General features: G+C 39.2%; 1 protein-coding gene across 2 annotated transcripts in view; it reads right to left on the bottom strand.

Annotated features, from left to right (window-relative positions):
- SNX25 (sorting nexin 25) overlaps positions 1 to 16,049 on the bottom strand; it is an 86,210-nt gene that overhangs the window by 15,316 nt on the left and 54,845 nt on the right. For both annotated transcript variants that reach the window (XM_065633559.1, XM_065633560.1), the window contains exons 8-11: positions 12,313 to 12,444; positions 10,113 to 10,388; positions 6,006 to 6,161; positions 2,146 to 2,277 (exon numbers count right to left, since the gene is read on the bottom strand). In XM_065633559.1, coding sequence (XP_065489631.1) covers positions 2,146 to 2,277; positions 6,006 to 6,161; positions 10,113 to 10,388; positions 12,313 to 12,444 — 696 coding nt within the window. The remainder of the gene's footprint in view (positions 1 to 2,145; positions 2,278 to 6,005; positions 6,162 to 10,112; positions 10,389 to 12,312; positions 12,445 to 16,049) is intronic.

The following is a 16,049-nucleotide window of genomic DNA, read 5'->3' as shown; positions in this document are numbered from 1 at the left end:
GCAGCTCTCTAAAACAGCCCACCCAAGCTGTGCAGCAGTGAAACTGGGGCTAACCAGACTGCTGCTAAAAAAAAAAAGTCCCGTAGAAGTCTCTTTTGAACAGAAGGGCCACGCAGAAGGTGTAACAGGCACGAGCTTTTCTGCAATTCACGGGAAGCTAATTTTAGTAACTTCCACTGACCACAAACATCCTGAATTCCAGTATATTTAAATGAGTAGGACAAGCTATTTTTTCACCTTATTCAAATCTACAACCTCCATTCCTTATGAAAGTAATAGATTTTTAAAGGGACGTTCTGCTCTGAAACAGAGGAGGTAGAACATCTGCTACAATATGAAATCATACAAGTCCAAAACCACTAAAGCAAGTAGAACAGGTTAGGTCATGCAGCTGTAATTTTTACATCTGCTGGTATGGAGGGAATATACCTGTCATGGGGAAACGACTCACAGAAACAGATTTGTTATCATGGGTCCCCTAACTCTTAATGCTCCTACTGTCTTTTTTCACCTTCTTCCAACCAGCCAAAACACTGAGTCTCCAAAGATGTTTTATCAGAAATATCAGTTACCAAAAGACACCTGTAGGTTATACCATTTACATTGATTTTTAAAATATATTTCACACTCTCACACAGCTAGTGCACTTAGATGATTCAAAACTATAGAGACTGAAAGATTCGAGCTAAGAGAGCACAAACAACAGTTTGGACACACAGCTTTTCCCCCAAGTCTTAAGTAATTCTAGGGTTTTATGCATTATCTATTAACTGGTTTAGTAAATCAGTTTAAGAGGTTGATGACAGGCTGTCACACTTTCAGCTCAAATTTTACGGCAAAGTTTACTCCTACTAAGCTTTTCTGCGAAAAACATAGGCCCACCACGTTTTTCTCTCTCTGAAATCAGAGAGCTCCAAGCTAGGATTAGCAACAGCATCTTTTGCAGCTAGGAAGACAATGTCAACTCCTCATGCACCCCCAAATCAACAACAGAACATTCCCAAGCAATTAATTAACACGGATAACTACAACACTGATGTTTTCTCCAGCCTACCCTTTGAAGCACAGAGCTGCAAACAGCACAATTAATGCAAGCCTATGTTTAATTATCTAATCCAGTACTGTTTACAAGCTACAGTTAAGGCATTAAACTAAAACCAAACCCAGACATTTACACATGGAGAATTTGGTTTTAAAAATGGCACCTTAAGTTTTTAACCTGTTGGATTTATTTATTCTTTTACAGACAGCGAGTTTAACTGTTGACAGACCTGACAATAGTTCACAAGAGCTCAAGACACAAGTAAATAAACTCAACAGGATGTAATTTTTTTCCTCCAAGAAAAGTTACCTCAAGGGAACTGCTTATTTAGGGAACATTTTCTTAACAGCACAGGAAGGCAAGCCAGTAGAAATCAAATTAATCTTTAATTTTCTGAAGTGATACTGTCAAGAAGATTGCTTATGGAAGGTGTGAGCCCACAGTTACTACATAACAAGCATTTGTTGGATTCCTTTCATGGCAAATGATAATAGAAGGCCATGGGATGGTAACTCTTTGTTTCCATTACAACTTTTTTTACATTCATTCTACAATTGTCTGCTTATGCCCAAACAGAAGAGCAGAACAAGACCAAAAAAAAAAAAAATTAACTTATCTCTCAACTTACAGATTTAAAGCACTTTCTTTCTGGGTATTCTAGTCCCTTGAAACTGTACTGCCGTTAAATATAGTAATACAAAACATAAAAAGTTTAAGTACTGCATCTTTGAGACACGGCAGAGACAACTGCACCCAAGTGTGATAACATGGTAATATAACAAGAAACAATTTTCATTAAAAACAATGCCCCTAAGATAGCAAATTACTTTACTCAATGCCGAAGCCAGTTCACATACATGTAGGTATTTTTATAACTCCATTACAACAGTGTCTGAGGACTAGAAATGTTGTTCATGCCTCATAGCAGTTACTGGGTAAACAGAGAAGTTCAGAAGAGGTTGGGGTTTCCTTCCTCCCCCAAGCAAATATGAAATACACACAGTATACACAAAGGTATAAGGAAAGTATATCCAGGTTTTTATTCTTCTCTTCTTGCAAGTTTGAACTGACCCAGAAGATAAAAAGCCACAAAAGCCCCATACCTCGCCTGAGACAATGAAGGCTTTCCACATGCCAAGATTCTCACACCACCAGTCTGTTCTTGCAATGTGCAGCTGAAGGTCGCTGTGCTCTCTCTCCATCAGAGTAATTTCATCCTTCAGCTTAGAAACAATCTGCAGAGGAAAATGTATTGATTACAACTGGTAACAAAAAGCTTGTGTAACACACCTAATTGTGTCTTTAGGGACACTATTCAGAAAGGAGAAAAAGTACAAAAGCAGGGAGAGAAAGAATAATTCACATGAAAAAAAAAAAATCCCAGTCGGAGAATCCGTGATGCCCCTTATGAACTTGTAGGACACACAGTAATCTTAAAGGTCAACCCCGACACTATAATAAAAAACAAGTTAGAAGGACATGCTACTATCACACTATCAGCATAAAAGGCACTTTAGACAGGATTATATATTATACACATATATTATACATTATATGTTTTATACAAACTTGTAATTGCAATAACTGAAATACGGACTACTGAAGACATTCTTCTTACCATTTTCAGATGTACATGACATGACCAAGGAACCTAGGAATAGATTTCATTTCTGCGACTCAGCTATGATAACAATCACTCAGGAAGTTACCACTTAATTCATTTTAGTTTTGGAAAGGGAACAATTTATTATTGTGGAAAGCACACATTTAAAAAGATGTTTTCATCAAACATAGCTCACAGTCATAATCTCATAAAGGAGAAACAGTGAATCTCATCACATCAGCAAAAAATAAGTAAACATAAATACTACCAGCAGACAGTATGACAAGAAAAGGTAGAAGTATACATAAGACGTAACATTAGAAACACAGCAAAAGCAGCTGACGCTTTTAAAAAAAATTATGATATACCACACAGTAAGATTTATGAGACTTAGTTGTATGACTTGCACCACAAGTGGTACATCCGACAATGCTAAAGAAAATATTTTTTCAGAATTTTTGTAAGATGTGAAATATTATCTATATGACAGCTATATAACAACCTTCTAGCATATACCTAACCTTCAGAATACTTTTGTCTTTAATTTTATGTACTGTTGACATACTGTTTTCTCTGCAGTCACGTTCCACGGACTCCTGTAACCGGCATCCAGGAATAATCAATAAATACAGAAGAACTGGTAAGGCTTCATTCTAAGTTAATAGCTGCTATGCTTATAAAACAAATATTGAGACTTAATAAGGATACCGGATCCACTTTATTATTGTTTTAAATATGTATATATTTTCACAGACAAAGAATATTCTAGGAGAAAAAAAAAATACAGGGAAAAAACCACTACTTTAGAAGAGGTACAATCCCCACCTCCCCAAGAGCTTAGGTACAGAAAGAATATAACTGTTATTTCTCAAGAACGCAAAGGGAACTTTCAAGTGGTACATCCATGTGAATGCAACAATATAGAAATGTTTAGTTATATAGTACAGTACTTTTCATATCAAAGAAGAAAAATCAAAACTATAATGCTACAGAAACAAGTGCACACCCACTTCTGTTTAGCACTTGTTTTGTACTTCTGTTTTTGCCCATAGTGCATATTTTAACTGAAAACCTAGCTGATTATAAGAGCACCCCTTACAATTTCTCACAGTGAGTTTTATGTTCGCTCCTGGTACAGCTCCACTGGAAATGCAAAAGATCTCAACAATTAACAAAAACCCCTTCAACTTCCACGTAACTCCTGATACAGACAGAGACATTTTGCTGTTCAGTAAAGTCCCGTTTAATTTCAATAATCTTGTCACACAGTTTTGTTTGAAAATATGGCTTAGAAAGCAAAAGAAAGTGCTCTGGGTGGGGAACGTTAAGGTTTCGCCTTGTTGCTGAGGATGACAAGATGGGACTCTAGAAGGACTGTGGTCCCTGCACATGTACTGTGGCTGCACAGGATGGCAGGAGATGTCACAGGCCCCAGGGAGACAGACGCTGAGCTTCGGGCAGGAGACATGCACCCGAGGTGGCACCACAGCGGCAGACCTCCAAAGGTCAAGCCACCTTCTACGGCAGTGGGCCTTGGACTTCAGAGACGCTGCCTGAGACTGCTTGTCATCTTTTCGCGTCACGTTTGCTACTCTTCATATTCCACAGAAAGAACTGAAATAAGAATTCTCCCTACAGAGCATTTCCTTTTAAAACTAGCAGCATTCCACAGGCAACTCAAATGAGCAGTTTTCTTCCTTGACTGTCTGGCATCTGAGTCACACAGCCCTAGAAGTCACTTAAGATGTACATGCATGTTTTGTATGAGTCCCACGGGGCAAAGGGATTTCAAAAAGAGAGAAAAAAAACAACCCAGGAAAAGCTCAAGGTTAAAAATTTTAATACAAAATGTACATTGCATTCGTCTTCATATGGCACAAAACTGGAATTTTTAGAAACATTTTTTACTTCACATGACCAAGAACCAAAAATGTTTACCTGCCACATCCAAAAAAAATAAAGTCCCTGTGACAAGGTGGTATCACACTGTCAACCCTAAGTGTCCATTTAGAAGTTCCACAGGTAAATGCTACTGCAGTAATACACTCATTAAAAAAAAAAAAAAAAAGATCTGGGCTTTTATCACACCGAACAGGAGTAGCTGGATGACACATAAGAGTTATTTTCTGCCAGCTGAGGCTACACACAGCAGAGCAGCTGAGAGAGGAACACCCCAGAACAGCTGTGGACACATTTCCAGTTGTCCAGCAACTCTGGCAGCAGGGGGATGTGGAAGGAACAGAGGGAACACAACCAACCAGGGTGGCCCCCAACACTACCATCCACATCTTTCCCTTGGACGCAGCTACCCACAGAGCTGGGGTGGCAGAGAATGAGCAGGGTGGCCACTTCTACCCAGACCAGCACCTTGGCACTCACCCTGAGCGAAGGAACAAATGTATGAAGAACCCGAGGCCTGAGCAATGACTAATGCCCAGGTACATTTTTGCTGTCTCTACCAGGAGGCTGTTTTTAGGGAGACACCTTGGCTACTTGATCGTCTTACCCACCACCATCTCTATTTGCAACCAGTCTTATTATACTCAAAAAGCTCGACCCAGCCACATCTGAACAACAGTCGTGTAATATCATCCTTGCTAGCCATGCAAACGAGTTGGCCTAAGCCAAGTGCAAATCACTTGCTTCTACCTGAATATGTTCTTATATTGCTTAACTGTTGCAATTTGCAAAAATATATGGTTTTGGGTTTTTTTTAATCCAAGTCCAGAGACCTGAAGACTCACACCCCTCAGAATTTTTAGTCTGATGAAAGTGTGCCCTGCAGATTTCTCCTAGCTCTTTACAAAGAGCACTTCTGTAGGTTTGGGGGCTTTTTTTCCCCCCTGCATTTGAGAAAGCCCATCACAACTGTAGAGATTGTGAAATCGTGCTGTGGTGTTTCACAGCCAGCAGAGGGAGCAGCAGTTGAGCAGCACAGCCCTCCGCTGCAGTGCTGCAGATGCAGCAGGGACACAAAACCATCTGCCTTAAAAGACTATCCAGACACAGGTGGGTAGGGATGGAAGGAAGAAATGCTATTTGCCACCAACCAAGCAGCAAGACCACTGGGAGGGATGTCATTATTCTACGACAAACAAAGCAATATAAATCTTATTTGCAATTTCAGGTACAATAGCTTTAAAAAAAACCCAACCAAAAAACAAAAAAAAAACACAACCAAAAAACCCCAAAAAATCCCCAAACAAACAAAAAAACCAAAACAACAAACCAAACACAAAACAACAACTAAAACTAAGCTCTGATTTCGTTTTCTGTAACAGGCTGATTGAAATAGCAATCTGTTCTGTCCAAAAAAAAAAAAAAAAAAAAAAAAAGACTGAAGACACTAAAGGTACTTACCTTTTTGTCGGGTTTTGGTGAATTACATATGGAATTTAGAGCCTGTTTCTTATACTCAAGCTTGTCATTTAGCTGGCGAAGTTTATTTACAGCATAACTGGCCTGTTCATTGATTCTTGTGCTGCATTCTTCAGTAGTTTCTTGACAACCTTGGCTCTAGGAATAGAGGAGGAGAGTAATTGCATCATTAATGTAAAAAAGGAGACAGTTATTTGCTCCATAAGCATTTTATGTATAAGAACACTTATTCTTGATATAGACAAAAATGTAGATATAACAGATTCTAACAGATATTTTAATCCTGAGATCCAACATAAAACAAAGTCTTAAAAACAAACAAACCAACAGACGAAGCCTCATTACCATTTATACTACAGCTCTTTGGCAACTCTTGCCAACTATGTAAAATGACCTTTAAGCCAAGGCTTTAGTATAAATGACAGGAAGAATCAATGTTTATTTCAAAAGCAACAACAGCTTCGTTGTCAGGATTAATATTCGGAGCCAGGTAGAAAAGCAAATAGTTAACTCTGAGCTGAAAGATAGAGAGACTGGGCCAGGAGGGGACAAAACCAAAAAATAAAACCAAACCACCAACCCACAGTTCTAAGAAACAGTCCTGCCTCCCACAAGCCTTCACAAAACAGATTTATCAGCCTGCAGAACAATCTAAACCAAGTCCGTTCTCTTCATAAACAGATTATACTGCTGTTTTTAGAAGTGTTAATAAAAATGTGTTAAAAGCACATATGCATTACCCTAAACTCATAAATAATTCAGACTTGTATTCATTCAGACTAACCAATAGCTTCTTCCATCTTGTGTACTACAGGCATGCAAAAAAACCAGAAAACTTCACACCTTTCAGTGACATTCTCTTTAACATCTTTTGGCATTTGCCTCAGCTCCCTCTTTCTTACTGTACTTCCCCAAATCGGCATGAAGACCTTGTGATCCAGCAATCACAGCCCTGTGATGTTACTGTTGCCGTGTTCAAAGACCTTTGAGGTCTGCTTGTGACTGAGTAAATCTTAATTTATCTGTGGGAGGCTATGAATCTAATCTCGTGAACAAAAGTTCTGTGTTATTTAATGATATTCCCACTAAGTAAGCTGTATCTTTATGTAATTAACAAAAAGCTAACAGAAGGAAGTCCCAGAGTCTACTAAATTCTGTGAGCTTTAGAGGAGACAAACCCACTGTAAATCCTGCAGTATTTCACATCTTAGTTAAAAAAGTCTGAGATACAGAAGCAACAATAATGAATCTCCTTAACGTGATCCTCATAAGGGAGGGTAACGTAATGAAGAAGTCAGGAATCCTAGGCTAAGAAATCCATGCCCTTTTCCAGCTCTGCAATTGCCTGCTCTGTGGCTGAGTAAATAACATTAACCCTACGCCTCATCCTTTTTTCTGCCTGTTCTGCACAGACAGTGAACTCCTCAGGTCAGAGGCTGCCTCCAAGCTCAGCTCGTGGAAGCTTGCTGTTGCCTCCTGGCACTTCAATAATACAAAGAATAATTAGCAACACTGGGTGTTACTGAAAATGCTATCGAACAGAACCATAAAAAAAAAAATAAAACGAAGGTCAAAAAGAATAAAAAATGCTATTTTCAGCACTGAAGAATTAAAAGACTTTTCATATGAAGTCTGGTTCTAGTAATCAAAGGATTGCAATTAATTACAAGTCAGTAAGGCTCTGCTCCCAGAGCCAGGCTACATGATTTCTTCGTCATTAACATTTCAGACAGAGCAAAAAACACCGCTGAATCACTAGGTTTATCACGAAGGTGCTAGAATTACAAGGTAACAAGTTACCTGTATTCAAATTATCAAATAAACAACCAGCACACTCAAAGCTGAGTGCATAAAGGATTGTGCTATTTTCCCCTGCCTGCCGAACTGATCCTGACTTCCATTTCTATCAGCGCTGCAGAATGCAGACTCGGGGCTTATTTGAGCGATCTGACACACGCGGCAGCGGTGAAACCACCAAACTCTCTTTTCTTCAAAATGCTGAATGCAGGCACTATGTCTACTCATGACCTTTCAAAGGAGGTTTGTCCAAGGAGCAAAAAGTGACGACAGATTGGAAGGAAGAAGAAAGAGCTTGTTCCACATGCAGCAGAACCAGCAGAGTTCGGCCTTGCCCTGATTCTTATCTTCTGATTTGATTTTTTTCACATTTAATCAGGGTTCATCCTTTTGTCCTCCAGTTCATGAGGACACCAGATGGCTTTTTACCTATCCAGCTGTAACAGTGAAATTTATAGAAAATTAACATAGGTAACTCCTGCAGTGTCCCAGGAAGTGAGGACATAAACCTCCAAAACACAAACTAAAGTGAAAACAAGTACTATTTGCTAACAATATGGATCCCTCCAGAAACATGAGATTTCTCAGACCCGATTTCCTACAAATAGGGAGGAAAAAAACCCATGGATATTAGCCAGTAATTGGCATTTCCGCCAACACTTGAAAGCCCACTGGAAGCTTCAGGAAGAAAAATTTCTAATAATTTATTTTCACCACAAAGACCCTGAAGCATGGCACAGAGCCATTATGATTGCTCTGTTCGAGAGATGCTCTAACAGTATACGCATAAGCAACAGTATATGTATACGTATAAGCAAACTTGGCAATGTGTTAGTCTTTAAGGTTTCACAGCAGATGCAGTCTGGCACGTATACATCCAAGGACTCGGACGAAGGACAGATGATGCTGATGTCAAAAATCTAATTTTTTGGCAGCTATAGTAAACGTTATCTGACAGAGGACAGCTAGCCCGCAAGTGTTGTGTCAGTTTTCTTAGAGAAATGGTTATCTCTGTTAGACTCCAAATAAAATACATAAAGAGATTAAAAAGCACAACGTTCTAGACAAAACCAGTAACAGTCTTCTCTCAAAGTCCCAAGGACTGCAAACACAAGGACAGAAAGTCTTTGAAGTACCTACCACCCTCAACACGTAGCTGAGTTAGCAGTGAGAAAAGTAGAAAACATGTCTTGAATCTTTTATGAAGGAAAAGAATACAGGGAGAAACAAACAACGAAAAATTCAGCAAGCTCTAAAAGTTTGTCTTGGAAGTAATTTACTTATAACAGCTCGTCTCTGCAGTTTTGCTGATATGCAGACTACGGAGACTATAGTAGCTCACCTACAGAAACGAAAGTCATATTTAAGCTGTAAATACAATAGCCTTAGGTTCTGGAAAAATTGTTTCTAAATGGCAGAATGTAGATTAGCACCTCTGGATTCTGCTTCTTATTTACCGTTTAGATCCCGTTTTAGACAAATTATTACACATTGTGTTCTGAGCAAGTTCACATGTAAAATGAAGATATTTATGCTGATCTGAAGCGGCAGCCTGACAGAAAGATGCTCACTAGTCTGAGAGATGCTCTTGTCAAAACGTTCTTGGATAAACATAACAAAAGTTCCCCTGACATGACTGATTTAGAGAACCCACTGAAAAACTCTGCCCCAAGAGAGCTGCCATTGGGTTATTGCTTATGACATTTTGAATGCTCTGGTTTAGTATTTCCAGTTCTAGTGTTATTTTAATCGGTTTTATCTTCCAACATAGCCTATTAATTTACTTGATAAATTAATAAAAAAGCATGAAGATTATATTTTTTCATTACTTTTTCTTCTATTTTGTGAAACTTTTAATACCTATTTAGTACCTAGGAAATGCACAGGGGACAGAAGCAGACAATGTCTAGATAGCAACCTACTGATGCTTCCGTGAGGTTTCCTTCATTGAAAAGCAGAGCAGTTGAGCTCGTATGAGGTGTGTTTTGCATTCTCTTGATACTAAAGAGCATAACGAAAGACACAGAATACAAAAGGCTTGGAAATCTGAAATATCTACTTGAACTAATTTAAAGTTTAAGCGGTCAGTCATTTTGTACCACTGTTTCAAAGAGCTTGTAAACATACAAGGTTTACCCGATTTATTTATAAATATCATCACTCTTGTAGTTTCATCAGTAAAAAAAGAAAAGTAGTCCAAAGCTCAAGAACAGAAGATGCTACTATGATTTACTTGGGATTGTCTTCAGATCACCTTAAATAACAGTGAAAGAAACTGTCCATGTAACTCACCACTTCATCTTTGTCCTCAAGAGTTAGCTGAGCAGAACTTCTTTCTTCTTCCTTCTTGACTGATCTCTCGTACAAATCGCTGACAACGAACGAGGGGTAGTATCTGTCCTTTAGAGTTTCGTAAACATCTGCCTGAATTCTGTAGAATACTTCAACGCCTTTATTTCCCACGAGACTTTGCTGTATTTCTTTATAAAGGGATTTTTCCACAGGTATTTCTCTGCTTTCCACAAAAAAATTCTGATAAATTTCACTCACCAATTGAGGTATTTCAGCCTAGGAAGTAAGAAGGGAGAGGGAGGGAGAAAAGAATAATAAAAACGTGTTAAAAATATCAGGATGACTCAGAATCCAGGTGCATCATTTGAAGGACGATCAAGCTAATTTCATGCCCAGATGTACGAGAACATATCTGTAAATCTCTTACTGAGATCAAGCACTCGTCTGCACACCAATGCTAAGCAGTCAGTTTCACAAGATAAATATCGATATTTGTTAGGTGAAGAAACAGCTGTGCTCTAAAATCACCATAGCTTCCCCATGCACTGCTTTTGAAAGTATGTTCCAAAAGCTGTTATTAAAAGGAAAATAAAGTGTTAGAGCAACATTGCGGTCACCATTTTAAGTTCAGATTGTGGAGTTCAGCTGTATCGGCTCTCCTGTCTCCTGCTGGATAGGATCAACTCACTTTATGTGTGATTATGATTTTGGAGGGGAAAAAAAAAAAAAAAATTTAAAAAGCACACTTGAAGACATTTACCAGTACATTAGGCCAGGTATCCCCGGTGAGCACGGAACAGTGCACAGGATTGAACTTTGCAGTAATAGAACAGGAGAGAGCCAATGCAGCACGGCCCATGATCATCCCTCTGAATTACCATCTCTCTAAACTGACCCAAATTAAAAAGGTTTTACTCACTCCCTAAGCATGGCACAATGTGTTTGCCTGCCTTACGTGACAATACCACGGCCACATGGCTGCATGACGCCACTTTTTTGCAATCCAAACTGCCCCTGCGGTGGCAGAGAACGCTCACGTTCCGTGGAGCAACAGGAGCACAGAACGGTAGAACCTCTTTAAAAAAAATGGGAAGTCTTGAATAAAGGCACTCTACGTACTGTTTTGAAAGCAAGGAGAGAAATCACGGCTGAAAGGTCAGAAAATGATTTATAGCACCTTTTCCAATCATGAGCAGTTTGCCAATCAAAACTGATTCATACAACTCTCTTTGCAGTGCCTGACAAACCCTTTTTGTGAACGCTTTCTAGCCTGAGCTGGTTGATACCCATTTCTTCAGATCATGTGAATGGCTCACTACTCATGCTCCACAATTGGCCACTTTGGTTACAGGATATTATTTGTGTTTTCCAATGGACTAGAACCTTTTTACATAGAAGAATAAGAAAATTACAGTGAACAAAAGTTAAGCGATACTTAATAATTAAACTTGTATTTCGTGCTCCTGTGAATTCTGGACCTAAATCCACCCCATTGCTCACAAGCAGCAAATTTGTCCTCTACATTCCTGCTCTGCACCATTGCTCCAGGGTACTTCTTGCAACTTTAAGCGATATTTCCTATCCCTGTTTCAGGGTTCTCATTCCTACTTTATTTTAGCACAAATTACAGTATAGCATTGTTTCTTCTCTCTAGCAGTAGGGCAGCATTCCCGAAGAAACATAGCTGCTTATATAGCAACAGAACAGGGAGAGGAATTGGTCTTATAAAGTAAAATTTCTTTTTCTAAAGGATGTTAAAACATATATGCACATTTTTTCACAGTTTTGGATTGAATGGGCTACCTGTAATTGGCAAGATGAGAAGTTTATGTACAGACTATCAAACAGTAATGTACTTTTAAGTTTCACATGAGCTGATACAACTAAAGCCATTATATTACTGCAAGTTTTTTCTCTGGTGGAGAGGGAAATAATTCTACTACTTTTGCACATAAAGTATCCTTCCTACAGGTCACGTTGCTACACAAAACAACAGTAAACCATGATCACAACAGTCCACAATTTTTAGTTGCCACATTATCCCCAAACTTTGACAGAAAAGTTAAAAAAACCTAAATTGCTTAACACCCATTCCATGCCATGGCTATATTTAAAACATCAATACAAAGACATTTCCTAGCAGCGAGATCACAACAAGCAGAGATTCCAGTTAATGCACAAGCCACATGGACTTGCAAACCTTGTTAGCGTTCTTCAGATGCTCCACAGACTCCCAAAAACAGATCAAAGCCATCTTGTCCATCCTTTCCATGTAGATTCGGAAGTGCATTCGGTATGAAGGGTTGGCCAAAATTTCTTCGAACTGAAGAATCTGAAGAAAGGAAAACTAAGAGTAAAATCTGGGAAAATACCTAACTTCAGCTTTTCTCCATTCCCCATAGAGAAAAATTTTTCCACTTGATGTGCCCCCAGAGCACCGTGCATCCCACAGACATGTGAACTGGATTAAATTGCACAGACCTTCTACAGTAAGAGTTTTTTTTCATTAAAAAAAAAATTTAGAAGATAAATGCATCTATGCTCCTACCAGACAGAAAATGTTTCCACATGTTTTCTGTCCAGGAGGTAGGACTACATTTCAAAGGACTAAGATGGCATTTCAAGTCATTCATGAAATGCCATTGCCAAAAATGTAACTTCCAGTGTCTCTGCAAGGCAGAGGAGCCAAGCTGAAAGCTAACTGATCTATTCTTTGCTTGATTCAAACAAAGAGTAATACCAGTGCAGTTTCCATGCCACAGGCCACAGAGCTTTGATACGTATCTCTGTTATTCCCAGGAACACAGAAAAGATGGAGTGTAGTTCTTTACCCTGGCAGCTGGGTCTTTGGTGGCCAGTTCCCATTAAATGAGTGTTATTGAAAAGCATCTATCAGAAACGCAGCCAGAGAGGAGTATGGGCTGTGATATAAATGCTCAGGACCCCTCCTGAGGTGAGAGGAGGGTGTATGTCAAGCAGAAAAGGAAATGAAACACAGACTTCCCACATCCAAGCAGATGCTGTAGCCATTAAGCTGATGGATTAAAAACACAGTATCGTTTCCTCATCCTCTACTATTGTTGTGAATCCAGGCCTTTTCTTTGAGACAAACATCTGAAAACAAAACATCTCCCTGATAAACTGAACAGACCGTCCCATGTTGAACAAAATTAACCACCTTGTCTTTTTTTGAAAAGTAGGACCAATTTTCAAAACACTCTATCAAAACTAAACACCCTGTCCTCTCCAACTTTTCAGTCTAGCAGCTAAACCAGTTTTCATGTAGCTCATTTAATGCCATTACTTATATCACCAGGAATCGAAGTACATTAGAGTGGTCTTGGTCTCTTGCTTTGTACCTCACAGACACCAACCAACCCACGCCGCCGCCTTTGAGAAGAAAAGCAGGTGCTTAAGCACCAGGGCTAATGAATCTTACCTTACTATGACTTTGCATTTTACAGCAAAGATAGTTTGGTATGGAGCAAGACGTGTATTTCAACTGAGAGTGAGGCATTAATAATTTCTCTAATATGGGTTTTCCAATACCCAATAACAACATAATTCAGGTCATCATGTATCAGCATCTCTCTTTCTGGGAAGGTTCCTAGACCTACTACCTGTGAGTCTCTACTACCAGGTTACATTTAGGAAAAACAGTTTGCTGGACTGAAGCTGTACAGGAAGAAACCACATGCATGTGTACATACGCAACTACTGGCACGAGTCACCTCTTTAACGAACCAAGCCAAAGAAGGTTCGTTAAAAACTGTAGCCATGTATGTTTTATCTGAACCAGCTCTCCCAAATTTTGGACAGCGTTAACTGTGTTTGCCTCAGTCAAAACATTCATTTTCATCTTTAAAGTTCCTCAGTGACACTCATGTGCCATTCCTCCCTTCATCCTTTCCCATACCAGTATCATCTGGACATGGCTTGCTCTTAGCTTAAGAGCTGTTCAGGCATATGAACATAAACTTCTGCCTTTCAGAGCCCTCTGTATAATCCTCATTGAACAGCACAGAGAGGCTTGGTGAAGCCAGGCTTATTACAGCAATGGTGATCAGACTGCCAAAGAGAAGAACAGAGATGACAATTTAAAGACCAGTCTGTGTTTTGGCCTCATTGTTGTGCACTGCCATACTTTTTATCCAATTATTTTATCAAGGAAAATTCTTTCAAATACAAGCAGAAAACGCTCTTTCAGCCTCTTGAACAGAGATCTTCACCATCTCCAGGACTGTCAGCTCTGTAAATGATAGCAGAAGTAATAAACCACTCGCAAAGCAGAGCACGTGTTGCCACTTCTTGAGGGAGAGGTCACCTTGGTCTCTATGGCTCTACCGTCCAAGGTGTCCCCCAAACCCAGACTCCCAGCAAGGAAGGCAATTAATTAACAGATCAAACAAATGGTCTGCTGAATAAACACAGACAACAAGAACTCAATTAATTACTGCAGTACTGTGCAGGTATAGTTCCTAAGAAAAAGGACTAAAACCACACTGACCATAAGAAGATTAGAAGAGACTCTTTATATATTACACTAATTCAAACTGCATTTTCTCCGAAAGCAAATCTAACACCCAGGGCAGAGTATAAATCAGTATGAGACCTAATAACAGAATTCAGATTTGGAGAGTAGCTGAGGTTTGTTTGTTTATCAACAAATTATTATAATTCACATATTCAGGATTTCCCTAGAGACCCAGATTCAGGATAATGAGGTGAGTGAAACATGTGCGAAGTCTATAGAGTCCCCTGACTTTTATGTATTTATCAAAGAGAAAACCGAGACTGTTTTATAACTAGCTTCTGCTGTGAAAGGAAAAAAAAATATTTCAAAGCACACAATTTTTGTTTCTTAAATCTGTAAGAAGAGAACATTGGCAGCTCCAAATAATCAACCATCTCCACATCCAGCCTTCTTCAACCTCTTTCCTGGAACAGAATTGGGGACAACAGAAAAGAGAAGCAGCTTTCTTATCTTCTATGCTCACATGGGTGTGGATGGGTTCTAGGGCTTCCTCATAAAAATACATCAAAAGCTTAGCAGCTGTGCAGTCCCAGATCCTGTTGTTTCCACCATCACTACAACAAATGTCTGTGCAAGAAGTCTTTATTCCCACCAATAGTACCATTAACTCGATATGGAGCTGCTCACAGGTATATTTGCAAGATATAAGCCCAAGTCAGCAGCTTCCACCAAAAATCCATCAGGTCATAAAACATGCAACATTAACATTACGAATTCCTTTGATTTTAATTACAATCATATCGTATTTTATTATATCTCTGATCAACCCCTGTTCCTCTCCAGTGCAGCTTCACTACTTGATCCCATTCCTGAACAATCTCATGTCACCATGTATCTACCCTGGAAAGTCCGTAACATCTCAGCAGGCACCGAAAGTGGCATCAGTGGCTCATGCGGTGCTGCCATATGCTTCCCTCTTCCCTTTTCTCCTTGGCACCTCTCACTACACCCAACCCTAGGAAACAGAGCAGGACTGCCCTGGCACAATCTGTGGCACACCACCTGAAATCACGCTTTAAGGACAAGTGGGGTGTAGGGAATTGCTCTCTTTCAGAACTTACTCAAGAAGGACAAAACACAAATAGCATGAATGATTTCTCCATCATGCAACTTTTTCTTACGTGCCATTAAATTACAATTATTATAAGGACATCATGAAAATTAAAGATCCCTGCATGAAGAATGAAGAATTCTCTTCACAAAAAACATTAAATCTTCTTTCTAATTTAAATATATCAATTATTGTGCTTTGCCCAAAGGGGACAGTGTAGATCACACAAGGAAGTCAGTAAACTTAAAGTTTAGCAAGGATAAGTACCCATGGTTTAATTTTATAGATGCTGGCTAATACAATGGTAGTTTTTTCAATTCCAGACTACACTGATGTTGAAAACCAGCATTAG

Source organism: Caloenas nicobarica, chromosome 4 (assembly GCF_036013445.1).
Source record: "Caloenas nicobarica isolate bCalNic1 chromosome 4, bCalNic1.hap1, whole genome shotgun sequence".
NCBI lineage: Eukaryota > Metazoa > Chordata > Aves > Columbiformes > Columbidae > Caloenas > Caloenas nicobarica.
Note: the sequence above shows the minus strand (reverse complement) of the source record. Positions and strands in the feature narration are given on the sequence as shown.